At 44.6% G+C, this 22,817-nt stretch overlaps 1 protein-coding gene across 1 annotated transcript; it reads left to right on the forward strand.

Moving 5' to 3' along the window:
- Positions 1-1,464: 1,464 nt before the first annotated feature.
- On the forward strand, positions 1,465-21,607 carry LOC139550932 (ras-related protein Rab-2A-like). The gene is made up of 8 exons (XM_071362216.1): positions 1,465-1,751; positions 9,554-9,625; positions 10,171-10,238; positions 14,885-14,967; positions 15,422-15,514; positions 15,970-16,081; positions 18,684-18,752; positions 19,955-21,607. The coding sequence occupies exons 1-8, from the start codon at positions 1,706-1,708 to the stop codon at positions 20,048-20,050; spliced, it is 639 nt and encodes a 212-aa protein (XP_071218317.1). The 5' UTR covers positions 1,465-1,705; the 3' UTR covers positions 20,051-21,607.
- The last annotated feature ends 1,210 nt before the right edge of the window (positions 21,608-22,817 follow it).

The raw sequence follows: 22,817 nt of genomic DNA on the forward strand, positions 1-22,817 counted from the left end.
ATTGCCTAAATGGAATGGGATCAAACACATGGAAACCATGTATTGATGTATTTGATGCCATTCCACTGATTCCACTCCAGCCATTACCACAAGCCCGTCCTCCCCAATTAAGGTGTGAATTACTGTATAAACGAACAAGCACACCATAATAATGTATGACAAAGTGTGTCAAATATGTAAGTTGAAAACGCTGTATGTTCAAAGCATTGTGTGTATACCTAACCTTGCCAACAGTCCAAAAGAGCTGTAAATTGATCAGTGCTTCACCAATCAGGGTCTTGATGAGCTTGGCAATAGTAACAAGGCATGATGGGTAATGCATTTTTTTGGGGAGACCGTTACTTTGAGACCATCAGGAGACATCCTGACAACTGATACACAGAAATGTTTTTGGAATGTTCCCACGAAACGTGGCTATAATATTAATATCTTACATTCTGAGATGGCAACCATGTTCTGTGTATGTTTGGTGAGACGTTAATGGAATATTCTCCTAACCCTCAGAAAACTGGACACAGGAATGTTTTTTCAACGTTCTCATGAAATGTGTCTAGAACACTAATATCTTATATTCTGAGAACATGGCAACCATGTTCTGGCAGGGTATGTATGATGTGACGTTGATGGAATATTCCAAAATATGCTAAAATGGTTCTCAGAAGGATTTTGCTAACATAGATAGAATGTTCCCATAACTAACAGAAAACTGGACCCAAACATTAGGGGGACATTACAAAAACGTACTCTCTCCCTTTTGATTTCAATTTGATTATAATTGTTAGCTGGGTAATCTTACATCATTGTGTGTAGGTCTAAATAACTAGCCTATAACGTATGCAAATAATGATATGTCTTACAAATTGTTAAATTCAGTAGATTGAGCATCCTGTCGGGCTGTATCACCGCCTGGTACGGCAACTGCACCGCCCACAACCACAGGGCTCTCCAGAGGGTGGTTTGGTCTGCACAACGCATCACGGGGGGCAAACTACCTGCCCTCCAGGACACGTACAGCACCCGATGTCACAGGAAGGCCAAAAAGATCATCAACAACAACCACCCGAGCCACTGCCTGTTCACCCAGCTACCATCCAGAAGGCGAGGTCAGTACAGGTGCATCAAAGCTGGGACCGAGAGACTGAAAAACAGCTTCTATCTCAAAAGCCATCAGACTGTTAAACAGCCATCATTAACACAGAGAGGCTGCTGCCCACATACAGACTTGAAATCATTGACCACTTTAATAAATGGAACACTAGTTACTTTAATAATTTTGACAAGCATTTCTCTACACTCGCAATAACATCGGATAACCATGTGTATGTGACCAATAACATTTGATTTGATATTGAGATAAAAAGAGGAGTCTTCTAAGTGACATAATATTTAATAAAAAACTGTTAGTGGCAAATGGTTATGGTAACGCCATTATACCAAAGAAGAAAAAGAAGAACTGGGTGGTGAGGGCAAGTTGACGGACTTCCGGGGGCAAAATAATCTTATTTTTTTATTGCGTGCGTGGCGAGGGCGGAACATATGACGTCGTCAGCAGAAGCTTGGAAATGTTTATTGTTCCTTCCCTTTGAAGAGAGAAAGAAGGCTAGCAAGGCAAAGCAATAACGATTACATAGACCATTTTCATACAGTTTCAAGTAGCGAAGCCACAGTAAACGGCCGAGGCAGGTTGACACAGGACCCAGTGGCCATGGCATATGCGTACCTCTTCAAATACATCATTATCGGAGACACGGGTAAGTATTCACTGGTAGCAAAGATTGCTAACGACAAGCTAACGTTAACCGCTATCTTTTATTTCCGCAGTGGTGGAGAGTACAGTGACGTGGTAAAAGCGGAGACGCAAGGAGTGGGATGACATATCTATTTCTCGCTTGCTAACAGCGTTAATATTATGTCATTAACTTGTCTTTAACGTAAAATAGAAAACATCATTTTTCATCATATCGCACAATTTGTGGTCAGCTAGTGTGCTAATTTAGCAACTGTTGAAAACACCAACAAGCTGACGGCCTATTGTCTTTCCGTTGTGCATTGTGAGAGTGGGGTGCTAAGCTAGCAATGCTAACTAGCCTAGGCTAATGTCGTTGGTTAGCTAGCTGTATCTAACGTTAGCTGTTTGCAGCGACATCAACAACAACAGTTATCTAATTTGACAGCACTTAAACGACATGGGTGCTTGCACAGACCATGTCAGCCCCTTTGGACTCATCCACATCAATGTTTTGGGCTTTCTGTTTTTTTTTGCGAGCTTGTAACGTATATCTCTGAGCCACAAAACAAGGCCACAAGTCCTCTCTCCCTCGAAATGGCGTTTTACAGAGTTTTGGTACGGTTTCCTACGGCCGCCTCCATGGCTCGGGTTTTACAGTAGCGGTCTAGGCTTTCATGGTCGTGTTTAACTGACATAATGTACTCATACACGGATATTGTGTCAATAATGCTACGCAGTTTGTTGTCATTTGTTGTTGTTAGACGAGGTCTAGAACGGTAACCGAAGAAATATCGTGGATGCTGCCAAAGCAAGCATATATAATCTTCCCGTAGGTTGACTTAGCAATGCAACGTAGGTACTTGTTTATCAATAACAGTGCAACTAACGTTAACTATGTGCTTCTTCGTCTTATTTGGTTAGATCAGTGTTATTTTGAATATGTTGCTTAACAGCTCAACCCTGATCCTTGTTGAAATAGCCTAATAGCTCAGCATTTTGCCCAGGGCAAAATATATATACTGAGATAGTTAACGGTAACCTGTCTCTGGCTAGAGAGAATGTCAGTCTATGATGATGCTGAGAAATAAACACATGTAGCTGGTCCACCTGACGTTAAGTGTACCTGTAACCATTTTGGTATCTCAAGTCCACAGGGAGTGATGCTATGACTTTACTGATTGATCACTAAGGCCTGTACATTCAAGGGTGTATGAGGTCTTTAAAAGTAACAACCTACTGTTTTACTCGGTTTAAAAGTATCAGGGAAGGGAAGTGTATCCTGCACCCAGGAAAGCCAATAACAGGTTTACCAGCTTGAGCCCCTGCATTTCTCTAAGATGAAAGGGCAGAATTTGACTTGAAGTATTTGCTGACAGCATATCATATGATGCTTGTTTCAAAACATGAGATGTCATTACCAACCCAAAACTCAGCGGTTAGCATTTAGGAGTAGTACAAATCTGTCAGTGCATTATTTGCCGTACTTGCCTGCATCCAGGAGAGTTAGGCCTACTCCTTACGTTTATTAGTGTAATTACTCATTACTAGAGTTTCCTGACCAGAAACTAGGGCCATGAGTTTTTAGTTCACAGAAAAAAACTCCAAGCCCTACTTCGAAATACTATTGCTGTCATGGACTAAGAATTCACATACCCCATTTGTGTAATGAAGAAGTTGATCAGTAATGCCTGTCATGTAACGTGAGATTAGTTGGGATGGTATAGTTATAATTTAGGCACGTGTGTTACTATTGGGGAAGACTATATAAGAATGTTCTGTAAGAGCTGGGCGATATGGACAAAAATCCATATTGCGATATGCAATATATACAAAAGTATGTGGACACACCTTCAAATTCATGGATTCGGCTATTTCAGCCACACCTTATGCTGACAGGTGTATAAAATATAGCACACAGCCATGCAATCTCCGTAGACAAACATTGGCAGTAGAATGGCCTTACTGAAGAGCGCAGTGACTTTCAACGTGGTAACGTCATAGGATGCCACCTTTCCAACAAGTCGCGTTGTCAAATGTCTACCCTGCTAGAGCTGCCCGGTCAACTGTAAGTGCTGTTATTGTGAAGTGGAAATATCTTGGAGCAACAACAGTTCAGCCGCAAAGTGGTAGGCCTCACAAGCTCACAGAATTGGCACGCCGAGTGCTGAAGCCCGTAGCACGTACAAATCGTATGTCCTCTGGAGCAGTGGAAACGTGTTATCTGGATTGATGAATCATGCTTCACCATCTGGCAGTACAACGGATGAATCTGGGCTTGGTGGATGCCAGGAGAACGCTACCTGCCCGACTGCATAGTGCAGCTGTAAAGTTTGGTGGAGGAGGAATAATGGTCTGGGGCTGTTTTTCATGGTACGGGCTAGGCCGCTTAGTTCCAGTAAAGGGAAATCTTAAACGCTACAGCCTACAATGACATTCTGGATGATTCTGTGCTTCCAACAATGCTCCTGTGAACAAAGCAAGGGCTTGTTGAGATCGGTGTGGAAGAACTTGCCTGCACTGAGCCCTGACCATAAACCCCATCAAACACCTTTGAGATTAATTGGAACGTCGACTGCAAGCCAGGCCTAATCGGCCAACATCAGTGCCCGACCTCACTAATGCTCTTGTGGCTGAATGGAAGCAAGTCGCGCACAGCAATGTCCCAACATCTAGTGGAAAGCCTTCCCAGAAGAGTGGAGGCTGTTATACCAGCAAAGGGGGGACCAACTCCATATTTATGCCCATGATTTTGGAATGAGATGTTTGACGAGCAGGTCTCCACATACTTTTGGGCATGTTGTGTAAAGGTTTATCATCCCAGCTCTATGTTCTGTCCACTTTTTAAGTAGCCTAGGCCCATGTCCCTTTCTGTGCAAAAATAATTTTACCCCTAGACCTCAGCATCTAGCAAAAAAAAAAATCCCAGTCAGAAACTCCAAATTACACCACTCAATCATTAAGCATCTATAAATGGGAGTTTTCCCTCTCTGAAAGACAGAGCATGCTGGGAGCAGATATCGCTCCTGCTGTCCTCTCTGCCTTTGATACTAGTCCTAGCAGTAAACAGTCCAGTTGCAACACCACAGACCTGTCATCCCCTAGCTTCACTGTGGACCATCATGTGAGCACCTGCAACCCAAGCTATCATATTGCTCATTCCCATTCTACATGACTGCAGTTTAGGTATGGCTATCCCAGCTGTTGGAGCTGTTAGATATATCCTGTTGTTGTTTACTAGGCTAGATGAGGTGATGGTGGAGAACCCACTTCTGTCCAAAAAGATGAATGTTTTTCTCAGCCTGCATAACCTAGTATTTTCACCTGGATGAAATGGCAACTGTTTATTTTCACATCAGTGCCAAATCAAATGCAGTATTTCAATGAGTGACATTTTATTTGTCATATGCACAGAATACACATGGTACACAGTACAATTAAATGCTTCTTAGCATATAGGGGTCTCCAAAGTGGCGCAGCGGTATAAGGCACTGCATCTCAGTGCTAGAGGTGTCACTACACACCCTGGTTCGATTCCAGGCTGTATCACAACCAGTGATTGGGAGTTCCATAGGGCGGTGCACAATTGGCCCAGCGTCGTCCGGGTTAGGGTTTGGCCAGGGTAGGCCGTCATTGTAAATAATAATTAGTTTACAATGACTAGTTAAAGGTTAAATAAAATATAGGTCTATCATGAAAAAGCAACAGCTGTTTTCAAAGAACCATATGCACCACAGAACACTAGATAGAATCACACCTCAAGGTATGATACGCTCATCTCATTATTTTCAACATAGCAATTAGCCTACAGCTTGCACATCTTTGATATGGCAGGACGGTCTAATTGAACTAGCAGTACCACTGTTTGTTTTTAACAATAATGACCTGACCACTAAAGAACCACATGCACACATCTATTCAGAGCTAGAGGCTGATTGGCTAGCAGGTGCATGGTTATGTTGTGTAATGGTGACTTTGCTTTGTTGTTTCTGTACATCCTTCTCATGGTGTCTTCCATCACCCTGGCTCCCCTGCTTAGCAACGGCAGTGGTAACCCATAGAAACACTAATGAAAGCCTTCTCTGGTGTCCAGAAGGTTTCACCTGTTTTGTAGGGCTTTGACGATACCAGTATCATCGCAATATGTTTTCCATTGCAAAAAAAGAAAATACGTACCAGACAACTCTTTGGTCTCAAAACCCTGCTGTATGTAAAATATTGTGTGCTATAGCTTGGAAAATAAATTAATGTGACTCTGGATGACAACATAATGATGTTTGTTTCCAACATTAGGTCTGTTTTCCTAAAGAAGTTAAATCCACAATACTAATGAGTATCACGATACTGGTATCGTCCCGGCCCTACCTGTTTGCGTTGTAACCATGTGGTGCAGCACACAGGTTTTCACAGGTCCCCCTTCCACTGTGTGGCGGTGTGTTTCACGGTGACGTTTGATCATTATTATTTTTTTTGTCTTGAGTATACTTTGTGATAAGTTGATTTAGCCACATTCTTGCATTCATCAAGGTCAGTGCTACCTATGAATAACTTGGTTTCGTCACACCAAACAACCTCATGAGTCTTGGCATTTGACATTTTGTGGGATGACATTAGGGCCGGCCATTTTATCTATATCAGGAGCGTCCTCATGTTGACATGGCCTCTGATATAGATCCTTCTGAAGAAATAGATCGCTCTTCTTAACCCCAGATCTAAGATCAGATAACACTATCGCACTCCCAACCTGAACAATTGAGGGCATGATATTATATTATTTTTGATCTTGAATCGGTGGTTTAAAGCATCCTCTATCAACTCCAGAAACGCATGACAATCAGAACTCTACTTGTTTGAGCAGCCATGTGCCAGAAGCCTCTTGATGTGCTAACTAGAGCGAGCCTCCAGCCTGACTGACTGAGCTTCTCTACCGGCTTTCGACTCTGTCAATCACCGTATCCTTATCGGCAGACTCAACAGCCTTGGTTTTTCTAATGACTGCCTCGCCTGGTTCACTAACTACTGCTCAGACAGAGTTCAATGTGTCAAATCGGAGGGCCTGTAGTCCGGACCTCTGGCAGTCTCCATGGGGGTGCCACAGGATTCAATTCTCAGGCCGACTCTTTTCTCTGTATATATCAACGATGTTGCTCTTGCTGCGGGTGATTCTTTGATCCACCTCTACGCAGACAACACCATTCTGTATACATCTGGCCCTTTGGACACTGCTAACAAACCTCCAAAAGAGCTTAAACACCATACAACACTCCTGTGGCCTCCAACTGCTCTTAAGTGCTAGTAAAATAAATGCATGCTCTAACCGATCGCTGCCCGCACCCGCCCGCCCGAGTATCACTACTCCGGACGGTTCTGACTTAGAATATGTGGACAACTATAAATACCTAGGTCTCTGGCTAGACTGTAAACTCTCCTTCCAGACTCATATTAAGCATCTCCAATCCAACGTTAAATCTAGAATCGGCTTCCTATTTCGCAACAAAGCCTCCTTCACTCATACTGCCACACACACCCTCGTAAAACTGACTATCCTACGGCGACGTCATTTACATATTAGCCTTCAACACTCTACTCAGCAAATTGGATGCAGTCTACCACAGTGCCATCTGTTTTGTCACCAAAGCCCCATATACTACCTATATTTTTTTATTTTATTTTACCTTTATTTAACTAGGCAAGTCAGTTAAGAACAAATTCTTATTTTCAATGACGTCCTAGGAACAGTGGGTTAACTGCCTTTTTCAGGGGCAGAAGGACAGATTTGTACCTTGTCAGCTCGGGGATTCGAACTTGCAACCTTTCGGTTACTAGCCCAATGCTCTAGGCTACCCTGCCGCGCCAATCTCAGCTCCAATCTCAGCTCTCTGGTCACCATAGCAACACCCACCAGTAGCACGTGCTCCAGCAAGTATATTTCACTGGTCATCCCCAAAGCCAACACCTCTTTCACTGGCCTACCTGGTTAAATAAAGGTAAAATAAAAATTCTCACAATGCTATATGTTTTGCAATTTGATGTTCCAAAGATATTGCTCACTGTGTCTGCTGCAGAGGGACGAGAGAGCATGAGAAAATGAGTTTTGATCATTCGTGGAAATAAAAGTGCTGAAAGAATGTTGGTTAACTATTTAAAAAGGATACGCTTTTTTGGCACAGGTACAGCCGACTAGAGTGGTTGGTTTTATAGTGTGTGTGTGACTAGCTAATGTTAGTCGTGGGCAATTCCACAGTAAAGGAATTACCCTGACACGGAACCCAAACCTGCTGCGCGCGTGCGCCATCGTGCATAAATTAATTTTGTCCCCCTACACCAAACGCGATCATGACACGCAGGTTAAAATATCAAAACAAACTCTGAACCAATGACATTAATTTGGGGACAGGTCGAAAAGCATTAAACATGTATGGCAATTTAGCTAGTTAGCTTGCACTTGCTAGCTAATTTGTCCTATTTAGCTAGCTTGCTGTTGCTAGCTAATTTGTCCTGGGATATAAACATTGAGTTGTTATTTTACCTGAACTGCACAAGGTCCTCTACTCCGACAAATTAATCCACACATAAAATGGCCAACCGAATCGTTTCTAGTCATCTCTCCTCCTTCCAGGCTTTTTCATCGTTGAACTTATATGGTGATCACATCTAAACTTTCATAGTATTACCACGACAACCGGCAAAACAGTTAGTCTTTCAATCACCCACGTGAAAATAACCAATGAGGAGATGGCACGTGGGTACCTGCTTCTATAAACCAATGAGGAGATGGGAGAGGCAGGACTTTCAGCGCGATCTGCGTCAGAAATAGGAATGACCAATTTTAGCCCTTGGTAACGCAGACGCTCATTGGCGCCCGCGAGCAGTGTGGGTGCAATAATTTAATAACATCTATTTCTACATTTATTTTGCGACGCTCGCGCACGCGACGTGTCCGGTCTGGTCTGCATGTGAGACTCAGATTTTTCACTTTAAAATGTATGCCAAACAAAATCCATTGATTTTTCTAAGGTTAACAAACCATAAAACTTTATGCACAAGGACTACTTCTAACAATTTACACATTTGACAAGGACACATTTACTTGGAAGAACAGTGCAGATACAAAGTTTTGTTAACAGAATAAACTCATTTTGTTACCAAACTTAGCATATTCACTGTTCTTCCAGGGAATGTGTTTTTGTCAAATTTTCTGTCTTAATTGTTAAAAGTCGTCCTTGTGCAGCCTCCCGAGTGGCGCAGCGGTCTAAGGCATTGCATCACTACAGACCCAGGTTCGAGCCCGGGCTGTCGCAGCCGGCCGCAACCGGGAGACCCATAAGACACAATTGGCCAAGCGTCGTTGGGGGTGAGGGGGTTTGGCCGGCCAGGATGTCCTTGTCCCATCGCGCGCTAGCGACTCCTTGTGGCGGGCCGGGAGCATGCATGCTGATTCCGGTCTCCAGTTGTACGGTGTTTCCTCCGACACATTGGTGCGGCTGGCTTCCGGATTGAGCAAGCAGTGTGTCAGGAAGCAGTGGGGCATGGCTGGGTCGTGTTTCTGAGGACGCAAGGCTCTCGACCTTCGCCTCTGCCGAGTCGGTAGGGGAGTTGCAGCGATGGGACAAGACTGTAACTACCAGTTGGATATTAAGGAGAAAAAGGGGTTAAGTACAAAAACGAAAAATTGTGCATAGTTGTATGGTTTGTTAAAAATGTCAAAGTTTAAGTGAAAAATGTGAGTCTCTAATTTCCTTACTGTAGAATTTCCCCTATGCAGACAGAGCCCCTATTTGTTCATGTGTGTGTGCCTCTGTTTAACCGTGCATGTTTGTTTTGCAGGTGTTGGGAAATCATGCCTATTATTACAGTTCACAGACAAGCGGTTTCAGCCGGTGCATGACCTCACTATCGGTAAGACTACTTTATATCACACATGTCACGATTCATTATAACATTTAATGACCGACTGTGATTTAAAATGTATCCTGCTTCTGCACTGCCTAGATGCACTGGAGGGACCTCAATTAAATCATCTCAGCATTTCGCTCAGATCCCCTCACTGTATTAATTCATTTCTTAAGGATTTTCATCCCTCGCCTCTGGTCTAACCTGTAAAGATGAGGGAGATGTGTTGACATTGGGAGAGAGCTAGATGTATTAGCATTTTAATATGATTTAATGTGTACTGGTTTGGCCAGTGTCTGATAGTGTAGTAGATTAGACAATCTCTGCTGTAACCTCAATACACCATAGGCTTTTAGCCAGGGCATATTTGTGGTGGAAGCTGGTATCTAGTTTATGGTTAAGACCAGGACTTTTTCCTGACCATGAAATACTAGCCTAGAAATAGGGTCCTGTTCATTTATTTTTTCTGCTCCGATCACGTGGTCATGGAAAAACTCTTGGACCAACAGAGTTGTAGACTGATTGTGTAACCTGGTGGTTGTCTTTCCCAGGTGTGGAGTTTGGGGCGCGGATGATCACTATAGATGGTAAACAGATCAAGCTGCAGATCTGGGACACGGTAAGATACCTGCCCCGTACCACATTAACAGATGTGATTTTACCTGAATACAGTTGACTCCTTGGTGGTATTCATTAGGGCACAGTGTAGCACTATATTTCAAAATGTTCTGCAACTGAAATTGATGTTATGTAATGCCTTGGGACTGTTTGTGATAGCATCCAGTTGTCAGGAACGATTAAGATAAATGTATTAATGTCCACCCACTCTGCCCAGAGTGGCTTAACAAACGCTTTGGTCATTTCACTTATGTTATAAACACATTTACCAAGACAAATATGATTCATTAACATTATATCCAAAAAGTCGGATTTTGTAACCTAATACGTCCGATAATAAGTACAAGATCTGTTGACAGAGCGGTGCCGCTTTCTCGCAGCAACTTTTGAGGATTTTTACATGTGGTGGTCGTCTGCAAAGTTGTTTCCGCGTGTCGCAAAATAACATGACGTGAGTGGAATTAATTGTAAAAGGCTTTGAAAATAGAAAAACTTGCGGTACGCTCAGTGTGCTGTTGACATTTCAGATATACGCTTGTTTTTGTGAGACATTTTCAAAAAATAACAGGAATTTTGCATTAATGAAAAGCGTATAGGAAAATATGTAATGTCTCAATCGATATCAGTCTTACCTCCTGTTGTTTTATGTCCTCCGTGTTCGAGAAGAACGATGACGAGTTCAACGGTGAGCCTGTCAGTTAGCCTAAATTCTCGCAAAGCGTCCTGCCTAGATGACGCAATGCTATTTTCCTATTTTTTACCACTTTTTTTTTTTTGTTGTCACCCTGATCTTGGTCATCCTACAAGGATAAAAATGTTTAAAGGATTGTTATTATTTTACAAATTGGTCAGTGTTTTTTATTTATTTATTGGACACCCTAAATGTAGCTGGTATTATACTGTCCCGATTCAGTTAAATGGAATTTGAACTTATCTGAATTGCACTTATGAGGAGTAAACTGTAATCATTAATGTATGAATACTGTTTTTGTACTAATGTATCTTATCATCAAAGTGATAAAGGTTTTCCACCTAGTGACGATCACATCCATGTCGTATGATGAGTGGCACCCACTCAGTGTGTAATTCACCCAATATAACCCACCAAGTCTAACAAGACAAGTCTAATATGTTGTTTTTTCTCTGAACTCTTCAACACATACAGCATTAAAATAGCCCATATTGGAGCTAATATTTAAGACTATCTACCTAATGGACTCTTGTACAGGAGGACTAGCTCTCCCCCCCCCTCTGACATGCATGTGTCAGCATGGACATGTTGCAAAGGAAAGAATGACTGCGCCTACACAACAGCGTTATGTCAGTTGGCTGTTGACACGTTTCACCCTCTTTTCAAATAGTCTCGCTCAGCTATGTCCTTGTGACGTTTTCTATTTTGAGTTTTTGAATGGTGTTTTAGCCGTGAAGGTTGATGTGTGACGTGATGATTAAGGTTTCTCATTGTGCCCTTCTGGTGATTCCCTGTGCAGTGCTGAGAAAATATGAACGCTGCAGGAGATGCTCTGGTGTAGTATGTATGTATGTCCTGTAGGGGGAGACACAGCTCTACTATTAAGAATAGAATCCCACAGCAGTAATGCTGATGGATGGTGGTGGTGGTAGAGTCCTAGGCCTTCTGTGCCACCGATGTAGTGCCTGCTGCTGCTGTGTACTTTCTAGGCCACATGGTAACTTGGGTGCATTTTGGTTGATGAAAAGGGTAAGGCTGTAATTCAGCAGAAATTCAAGAGCGTTGGACCGGTCACTAACCAAAAGGTTGCTGGTTCGAATCCCCAAGCTGACCAGGGGACAAATATGCCGATGTGCCCTTGAGCAAGGCACGTAACCCTAATTGCTCTTGTAAGTCGCACAGGATAAGAGCGTCTGCTAAATGACGTAAATGTAATATCTGGAGACCCGGGTTCGAACTTTGGTTATTAACCTAACAAAAGCTTATGGGTATTTTCAACACACCACTATGACTATCCCTTCCATTAGAATTCTCTGTGGTTTAGCCTAAATCCCAGACCACCACTTGTCCACCCTGCCAAGACAGTCACAATCAAACACAGGGTGTGTGTACTGACCGTGTAGCCTTATCAGTGTGTGGGTGTCCCTGTGTGTGTGCGCACAGGAGGAGGAGCCGGGAGGCACTGCCTGCCCTGGGGGTGATGTAATAGACAAAATCTGCATTTCTGGCCTTCCTGTAACCTTTGAGCTCTGGCAGATGGCAGGCATAAAAGTGTCATTCATCATTTATTCACAATGGCCTCCATTAGCTCCAATGTTCGCAGCTGCCTCGGGGGACTGTTGCCACGGACTTACGGAGGGACTGACTGGGCCTTATTGAATTCAAATGTGCTGGGGCATTGGCTGCCTGGCTCGCACTCACCTGCTGCCAGGCCAGAAGAGAACAGAACAGAAGAGGTAGAGAAGATCCAGGCTCAATAGTCTTCAGCAGCTATCCAGGGAAGAGGGAAGCCATCTTATCAAACACTGACAATGGTATCTACAGACAGGTCTTGTCTGCCTGCCTGCCTGCTGTACAAACCAACTACTGACTGGCGAGCGAGAGAACGGGGAGTTGTGATTGGCCAAAATGGTAGCACGTTATGTTATGGGCTGTGTGGAACACAGTGGGCCCCTTGTTTGTGAGGAGTCAGTCAGTCAGGGATGGGACGTAGAGAAAGACAGGAACCTTTTGTACACTGTGACAGGGGCTTGCCTGTGCTCTGCCTAGCTGCAGAGGGAAAACCAGGAAGCTTGGTTTTGGAATAATGGCGCTCTAGTTGAGAATTTCTGTTGTGTTAGGAATGTGTATGGATTAGGGAAAGACACTGGGAAGCCTGGACTCGAGGAGTCGGGTAGGGACTAGGAAGCCTGGACTCGAGGAGTCGGGTAGGGACTAGGAAGCCTGGACTCGAGGAGTCGGGTAGGGACTAGGAAGCCTGGACTCGAGGAGTCGGGTAGGGACTAGGAAGCCTGGACTCGAGGAGTCGGGTAGGGACTAGGAAGCCTGGACTCGAGGAGTCGGGTAGGGACTAGGAAGCCTGGACTCGAGGAGTCGGGTAGGGACTAGGAAGCCTGGACTCGGGTAGGGACTAGGAAGCCTGGACTCGGGTAGGGACTAGGAAGCCTGGACTCGGGTAGGGACTAGGAAGCCTGGACTCGGGTAGGGACTAGGAAGCCTGGAGTCGGGTAGGGACTAGGAAGCCTGGAGTCGGGTAGGGACTAGGAAGCCTGGAGTCGGGTAGGGACTAGGAAGCCTGGAGTCGGGTAGGGACTAGGAAGCCTGGAGTCGGGTAGGGACTAGGAAGCCTGGAGTCGGGTAGGGACTAGGAAGCCTGGCCTCGAGGAGTCGGGTAGGGACTAGGAAGCCTGGCCTGGAGGAGTCGGGTAGGGACTAGGAAGCCTGGACTCGGAGGAGTCGGGTAGGGACTAGGAAGCCTGGACTCGGAGGAGTCGGGTAGGGACTAGGAAGCCTGGACTCGGAGGAGTCGGGTAGGGACTAGGAAGCCTGGACTCGGAGGAGTCGGGTAGGGACTAGGAAGCCTGGACTCGGGTAGGGACTAGGAAGCCTGGACTCGGGTAGGGACTAGGAAGCCTGGACTCGGGTAGGGACTAGGAAGCCTGGACTCGGGTAGGGACTAGGAAGCCTGGAGTCGGGTAGGGACTAGGAAGCCTGGAGTCGGGTAGGGACTAGGAAGCCTGGAGTCGGGTAGGGACTAGGAAGCCTGGAGTCGGGTAGGGACTAGGAAGCCTGGAGTCGAGTAGGGAATAGGAAGCCTGGAGTCGGGTAGGGACTAGGAAGCCTGGAGTCGGGTAGGGACTAGGAAGCCTGGAGTCGGGTAGGGACTAGGAAGCCTGGAGTCGGGTAGGGACTAGGAAGCCTGGAGTCGGGTAGGGACTAGGAAGCCTGGCCTGGAGGAGTCGGGTAGGGACTAGGAAGCCTGGACTCGGAGGAGTCGGGTAGGGACTAGGAAGCCTGGACTCGGAGGAGTCGGGTAGGGACTAGGAAGCCTGGACTCGGAGGAGTCGGGTAGGGACTAGGAAGCCTGGACTCGGAGGAGTCGGGTAGGGACTAGGAAGCCTGGACTCGGAGGAGTCGGGTAGGGACTAGGCAGGTCATGAATGAGTAAAACATTGCTAGAGCTAGGAGTTTTTCAGAACCTTGGCTCAGAAGAACCCCTGACCCTAGTAATACAGTGTACCAGACACCGTAGCATTTTGTCTGTCCTGACACACCCTTGAGCACTTGGAGTAAGACTCCTTTTAAGAGTTGATACTATATTCATATTGATACTTACTACTGCTGTTTTGCCCTGCTGTGTGTTCGCTGTGCTGTTGTGCGCTGGCGGACTCCGGAGATGCAGTCAAATTCAAATATGCTAAACCATCGTTTGTGACATCACGATGTTATCGCCATCGACAATGGCTGTCAAACAATCGTCGCTAGACGATGCAAACGTAAAATAGCCTAACCCTGCTACTACTGCTTCTACTGTTTTGTGCTACTGCTGGCTCTTCTTTGTACCCTTTAACTATAGGTTACTATGCTTCAGTGCTGAGCTCTGTCTTTACTTTAACTGAGCGTCTCTGTGTGTGTACTATATCTGTTTGTTTTTTAATTTTTTATTTTTTTCTCAGGCTGGCCAAGAATCCTTCCGCTCAATCACCCGGTCCTACTACAGAGGGGCAGCCGGCGCCCTGCTAGTGTACGACATCACAAGGTCAGTCTTGCGGCCATTTTCTCCCCAGGCCTTATCATTCTAAATAAACACTAGGACCACTATGGTTAACTAAGTCAACTTTCCTCACCCAAGGTCCTCCCTTAGGATTCAGGTCATGACTTTTGCTCATGACAGATAAAAATAATAATAAGAATTATGTATTTTTAATGCATTTGTTTAGGAGGAAAGGAAAAGTAATCTCTTATCCAGCTAATTCAGTTTAACCGTAGTTAGAGCGACTGAGATTGATGTTTGTATAATACATTGGGGAATTAATTGAATGCAATGTCTCCCGCCCAATGTCCTTATTTTGCTCATGTAGATCCACTTTTGTTGTTCCAAAAGGGACCTACGTTCACCTAATGAATTACATTTGTATGCATTAGTTTACTTGGAAAGGACAGTGTATTGTGTTCTTATGCTCAGTGTTGCTCCAATGTTCATTTTATTACAGAAGGGACACCTTCAACCACTTGACAACCTGGTTAGAGGATGCTCGCCAACATTCCAACTCCAACATGGTCATCATGCTCATTGGGAACAAGAGGTCAGATTCATCTCTCTGTCACTCATGGTTACCGAACAACCCTGTCATGGTTGTCATGGCTAAACTGGGTGCGCCTCAAAAGTCTGAAATGGCACCCTTTCCTAATTTCCTCTTCTTAACCTACACTTTCAGATCTATTGACTATGTCAAATCAAAATGGTGGATGTTTGACTGTGTAATTTGCTTTCACCGGGTCAATTTTATGATACAATTGCTGATAAAGGAAAGGAAAAAGGGAGAAGTAGTCATTTTTGGCAATTGAAATGCGCCCACCCAGTTTCACAGCCCCTGCTCCCTGTGTGTGCTCTTGTCTCCTCTAGTTAGATGACATATCTCCTAACTGGCAAAAGTGACAGAATGAATTAGCAGATCATTTGGTGCAAAACACAAGACCGTACTAGCGTAACGCAGGTCTATGGTACTGTATATATCAAGTGTTTTTTTTGTCCCCATAGTGACCTGGAGTCCAGGAGAGAGGTGAAGAAGGAGGAGGGGGAGGCCTTTGCCAGAGAGCACGGCCTCATCTTCATGGAGACCTCCGCCAAGACTGCATCCAACGTAGAAGAGGTACCTCCTGCTCACACTGTGCTATTTATTGTGTGTGTGTTGTCAACATCATTTTCTCTCACTCACACGTCTGCCCATTAATATACCCCCCCTTTCTTGCTCAGAAAAATACACACACACCAACGCACACATGCACGTCTGTTCTCCAGTGTGCTGGGTAGCCAGACTCTCTGAGGATTTAAGGCATGGAGAGACTGGTTTATAGAACCCCCCTCTGCCTTTCCCCCTTCCCCGCTGCAGAAACCCCTGGTATGATTAATTTGTCTCATTAGTGTCCCCTGAATCCTCCCGGTATCTCTCCTCCTCCATCTCCCTCTCCGCGACGTGACGTGTACATCACCCACTTATAGCTCATCCATATTCATAACCTCCCCTCCCTCTCCTCCGCTCCCCTGTCCTCCGCGACAGCTGAAAGCCAATCATGCCTCATCTTTTAGAAGGCATGGTGGGTGGGTGGACGTTCTTTATATTCCATTGACCCTACGATAAGCACTATATGAAGAGAGATGTGCTCTCTGCCTGTGCTGAGGCTAATGCTGGGTCCCTGGGTTATGCCCTGGGTCTCTATGGCCAGGTGGGGGCGCTCTGCCTCAGGCGGAGGGAAACATCTGTTGCTGTTTAATATGTTAATGCATGAAGAGGCAGGGAGGGTAGAGACAGGACCAGGCCGTGCCTCCTGAGCTGAGGTGGAGCTTTTGTTTTCAGATTCCGCAGCAGGCCTCACTCACTCCGTGCTAAAAATATGAATTTCAGTCAGTATTTACTGTAGAGGGGGGCCCTGCCCTATGCTCGTTTTTGAGGTGTACATAAGGTTATGATTATACGGCCTAAACTAGGGTGTAAATTCAGGCTAGAACTCCCAATTCAATGGTCTTTGAATGTTTGTACTGTACAACCGAAAGAAACCGATCGTACAGGCCCAATTCATCATTACAGTTGATGATTTTTCTCTGTTTATACGTCTGCTCGCATTGTTCTTACAGCGGAGTGCTGTAGATTGGTTTTCTGTGGCAACAAGCCAGAGATGCATGTGCTAATGCCTCTCATCCTAAACTCCTGTATATCCCACTCTTTAGAGCTTATTCAGTCAACGAGACATATATATATATATATATCAGCAAAAAAAGAAAGGTCCTCTCACTGTCAACTGCGTTTTATATGAACATAAAATTCAACAACTGAGACATAAATTGAACAAGTTCCACAGACATGTGACCAACAGAAATTGAATAATGTGTCCCTGAACAAAGGGGGGGGGGGGGGGTCAAAAGTAACAGTCAGTATCTGGTGTGGCCACCAGCTGTATTAAGTACTGCAGTGCATCTCCTCCTCATGGACTGCACCAGATTTGCCAGAGATGTTACCCCACTCTTCCACCAAGGCACCTGCAAGTTTCTGGACATTTCTGTGGAGAATGGCCCTAGCCCTCACCCTCCGATCCAACAGGTCCCAGACGTGCTCAATGGGATTGAGATCCGGGCTCTTCGCTGGCCATGGCAGAACACTGACATTCCTGTCTTGCAGGAAATCACGCACAGAACGAGCAGTATGGCTGGTGGCATTGTCATGCTGGAGGGTCATGTCAGGATGAGCCTGTAGGAAGGGTACCACATGAGGGAGGAGAATGTCGTCCCTGTAATGCACAGCGTTGAGATTGCCTGCAATTACAACAAGCTCAGTCCGATGATGCTGTGACAAACCGCCACAGACCATGATGGACCCTCTACCTACAAATCGATCCCGCTCCAGAGTACAGGCCTCGGCGTAACGCTCATTCCTTCGACGATAAACGCGATTTCGACCATCACTCCTGGTGAGACAAAACCGCAACTCGTCAGTGAAGCGCACTTTTTGGCAGTCCTATCTGGTCCAGCAACGGTGGGTTTGTGCCCGTAGGCGACGTTGTTGCCGGTGATGTCTGGTGAGGACCTGCCTTACAACAGGCCTACAAGCCCTCAGTCCAGCCTCTCTCAGCCTATTGCGGACATTCTGAGCACTGATGGAGGGATTATGCATTCCTGGTGTAACTCGGGCAGTTGTTGCCATCCTGTACCTGTCCCGCAGGTGTGATGTTCGGATGTACTGATCCTGTGCAGGTGTTGTTACACGTGGTCTGCCACTGTGAGGACGCTCAGCTGTCCGTCCTGTAGCGCTGTCTTAGGCGTCTCACAGTATGGACATTGCAATTTATTGCCCTGGCCACATATGTAGTCCTCATGCCTCCTTGCAGCATGCCAAAGGCACGTTCACGCAGATGAGCAGGGACCCTGGGCATCTTTCTTTTGGTGTTTTTCAGAGTCAGTAGAAAGGCCTCTTTAGTGTCCTAAGTTTTCATAACTCTGACCTTAATTGCCTACCGTCTGTAAGCTGTTAGTGTCTTAACGACCATTCCAAAGGTGCATGTTCATTAATTGTTTATGGTTCATTGAATAAGCATGGGAAACGGTGTTTAAACCCTTACTAATCTTTCAAAGACGGTGTTTTTTGCTTATATGGTTTGATTGGTCTGAGGCTTGGTTTCTTTAATCTAAGTGTCACTTCTAGTTTGTTGTGTGGATGTAAGCTCTGGTCCTGTACTAATTTGGCTATGTCTCCTTTTCAGGCATTCATCAACACAGCGAAGGAGATATACGAGAAGATTCAGGAGGGTGTCTTCGACATCAACAATGAGGTAATTTGACATGATAGAGAAAAACGCGTTTGGTGTTCATTTTGTACACTGCAACTTTGACAAATACCATCTTCTTGACATAGCTTAACTTTTTCGTTATAAGTCATCAACTGAGGTATGGGCAAGTGGTCAAACGCCCTTGCTCATTTTGTAGTGCCCTAAGCCCACGTCATAAACTGAGTGAAGAGGCCGTAAATAAGGATAACACCTTTACAGAACAGCTGTTGGATATAGTCCTATCTAACAAAGGTAATTTTGAAGGCCAGAAAGCCATTGTGTTAGCTAGTTAAACCTATTACGTAGCCATATAGTTCTGCGAGACGATGCGTCCTTCTCTGCACTTCATATTTTCGAGGCAGAGGCTTATTTGCAGCAGCCCACACTCCATCTTTCTCTAAAGGAGGGAGAGAAGAAGCAGAGCAAGTTCCAGTCTGCCAAGCAAAACTTCCACCGTGTGTTCTTCCGTTTCTCCCTTCTCCCCTCCCTCTCCCTCCTTCCCTCACTCCGCTAGCCCTGGCTACTGGCCAGCGCATAAATTCCTCACATCCCACAAGGTTACAGCCAGCCTGAAGGAGGCGAGCCCCTAAGCAGCCATTGGGTATGCTTTTTATTAGAGTAGTAGGAAAGAGTAAAAAAAGAAAGAGGGGGAGAGAGAAAAAACGATGCCAGGCACACGGTCCAAACCGCATCAGCTGACTGACGAAGGGGGAAGCCCTGGCTAGAATCCCTGACGCTCACTGGCAAACGTAGTGAGAAACCCCCTCCACCTCCTCCCTTAACACTATAAATCTGATTTAGAGCGATGCAGAGTTTCCTTAAGAGCTACTACTACTGCTGAAAACCACAGCAGCCCAGGCTCACAGTGGAGTGCTGCCTTTCCGCCGCTCTGCGCTCTCTTCAGCCACTGAAGGGCTGGGGAGATGAAAGCAGTGCGATGGATGAAAGTGCCGCTGGCTGCTGCTGAGTGTGCGCGTGTGTGTGTGTGCATATCATCTCTCCCACACAAAGGACTGTGACTGTGAGCCAAAGAGAATTTGTCACCATTGATATTGCTTGTTATGATGTCCAATTCATCCACCCCATAAAAACACAAACAACACTCAAACTTGAATCATCAAATCACACCTGACCATCACGATCCATTTTCCTGACTGCCTGAATCCACTAACCGGTTGCATTGTGTTGTGGTTTTGTCTCGGCAGGCTAACGGCATTAAGATCGGGCCCCAGCACGCTACCACCAACTCCACTCTCTCCGGTAGCCAGGGGGGTCAACAGGCCGGAGGGGGATGCTGCTGAACACCCCTCGCCCCTCTGTCCCATACCACCCCACCTTGCCTCGCCCCTTGTGTTTCTACTGGACTGGTTGGGCTCACTAACATTTTCTTAACCCCTCCCCACAGCCTTGCCAACGGAGAGTCTAATCGTGTACTAGGTGTCTGTCAGTCAAAAATACCAAGCAAAACACATTAAAGTACCCTGGTCCTGGTGCAAAACATGCCCCTGTATAAGAGCATTGGAGCCTGTCTTGGTTGTAGATTGATAGGTTGTTACTGTTGTGTTAAAACAGGCAGGGTGCTTTAGGATTGGGACTCATCATATCTATCTGTACATCTATCTGTCAGACAGTTGTGGATCATGTCTCTTTTTTTTTCACTCCCAAGTAAGGATTTCGTTTTTTTGTTTTGTGCCCTTTTGACTTAAAAGCTTAATTGTATTTAACACTACAATGTTGGTCATCAATAGTATTTTAATCGGTTTCATGTGGGAGAAAGAAAGCTTTGGGGAAGTGGGGTGAACTCGAAGTTTGAAATAAAAGAAACAGCTGTGTCGGAAGTAGCAGCCATGTCTAAAGTGAAGTTAAAAGAAGAAAAGGAAAAAAAAGCAGGACTCTTTTAAATCTGTATTTATCAGTCACATTCTGTGTATATATAGTTACAGTTATCCTTTCTTGCTTTAGTGTATGTTGACCAAGCTAGAATTCTTTGATGAATTTGCTGGGAACATCTATACTGTACGAATAGAGCTTGAAACTGCAACAGTATTGCAAAAAAAAAACTAAAAAAAAACTGCTTTGACACCATTTTAAGATAATATTTTACTTAATTTACTTTTTGTCCTGCCACCTGCCTTCCTTCCCCCTCCCCTCTCTCTCTGTGCCCTAGATCTGCTATGACTGTGTATAGAAACTTTGGCTCAATATTCTGCATCTATTTTAATGCCAACATTTTGTGTTTACCTGTGTTCAATAACCACAAATACCAGAATTTGATCACCTCTGCTCGGATAAGAGATCTCAGCTGTTTGCCTTAACGGAAAGATTGGGAAAGCAGAAGAAAATATGAGAAAAACATAACCAGGTTGCGGCGGAATCATTCCAGTAACTTCATTTTGCGTATTCTTATACATGCCCATAGACACATTCTTACATTAAACACACATTGCATACTCTAAATGTATACATACACAGATTTAAACAGTACATGCATGCTTAAATGCATACATGTGTCCTTACACACAAACAACCTGCGTATGTCTATTTATACATACAAGCCTGCATATATATTTTTCTCTTCAGGAATTTGTTTTTCATGCAGTCCGCTGTGGAGCGTCGGTGCAGAGCAGCGTTTTCCTGTAGGTGTGTGTGAGTGGCTGTGTACAGCCTTGCTTTCTTTGGCTGTGCATGCTGTTAGTAGATATTATGGTGAACATCTCGTCTGTCGTCAGAGGGGCGCGGGAAAAGCCAAACCTGGAGTATCTATGTGACCCCCTCGACATTTATTTGCTGTGTTGGTTCTTCTTAAAAACGAAAAAATGCTATCACAATAAACTATAATAAAACATTCTAAACTGAAATATCATTTGATTGTCATGTGGGGGAAAAAATTGCTATGTTTAAAATGTACATTTTGTAATTTACTTTATAGAATTGATATTTTGCCTCTGGTCCCCTATAGTTCTTTTCTGAGTGTCTGTGTTGGTATATGAATGAAACAATTATATATGGATCCATACTGTATTGCAGCTTTGATTTCTCAATATATAAAGTGAAACACAAAGAATGCATGTCCTCAGAGCTGTGTGTAGTTTTGGAATTGCAGGCTTCGTTCCCAAATGATCACCACACCCTCTCCCTAATATCAACATGAACTAAAGGGGGGCCACATGCAGCCAGTACCAATTCAACTGGTTTTACAACACACTTCTCTGCTCTACATTGCATATTTCTCAGGTATAGGCAACCAATCGGGTAAAATTCTAAAATTTTCATATCAAATGTGTGATTTCATTTCTTGGCCTCCTATGTGGTTATTAATGAATATTTAAACATTACTTACTGAAAATACATCTTATTTCACCACCAATCTGAAAGTAACATTGCACCGGGTGTTTCTCAAATAGGCTTACAGTACAGCAAATTAGTTTCAGGTGGGAATGGATTGCAGTCAGCAATAGAGACAGTTCATGAGATATTTGTTTTATTCGTCCCCATTATATCGGCCAACATTTGGGTGTAATTTGAAATGGGCTTTTGTTGGTGGTCATGCACAGCGACAGTTTGATGTTAAAGGTGAACACATCTCATGACCTACTTTTCAAAGCAGTAAAGGAATGAAATGTGAAAAGCTTGTGTTGAACAGATTAGTGAACCGTCTGAAAAGGTAGAGGTAGTATGCCTGCATTAATTTTATGAACCATTTCGAAAATGAAAGTTTGATTTTAGTGAATGCAATTAGAGTAGTGACCTTCACAGTAGATGTGAAATCAAGATGGCCTTCTCACAGGCAAATTATACCCACAAGCACAAACTACATGTATTTTTAAAGACAAACTCTATTAAATGCTGTGCAAAAAACTTCGAAATGTATAACTGATCCATTGGAATATTTACAAGCATAAGTAAAATAAACAGTGGATTTGAGAGGACATTGGGCATACAGAAAGGGAGTGCGTGCGCCTTCAAATACACAAGTCTTGTGGGGCAGATTGTTATGATAAGCAAATGAATGGCCGCGCAAGGGACATCCGGGTTACTTGCCTGATGATTCGTATGTAAGGTAGTGTG

Source organism: Salvelinus alpinus, chromosome 23, assembly GCF_045679555.1.
Source record: "Salvelinus alpinus chromosome 23, SLU_Salpinus.1, whole genome shotgun sequence".
NCBI classification, from domain to species: domain Eukaryota; kingdom Metazoa; phylum Chordata; class Actinopteri; order Salmoniformes; family Salmonidae; genus Salvelinus; species Salvelinus alpinus.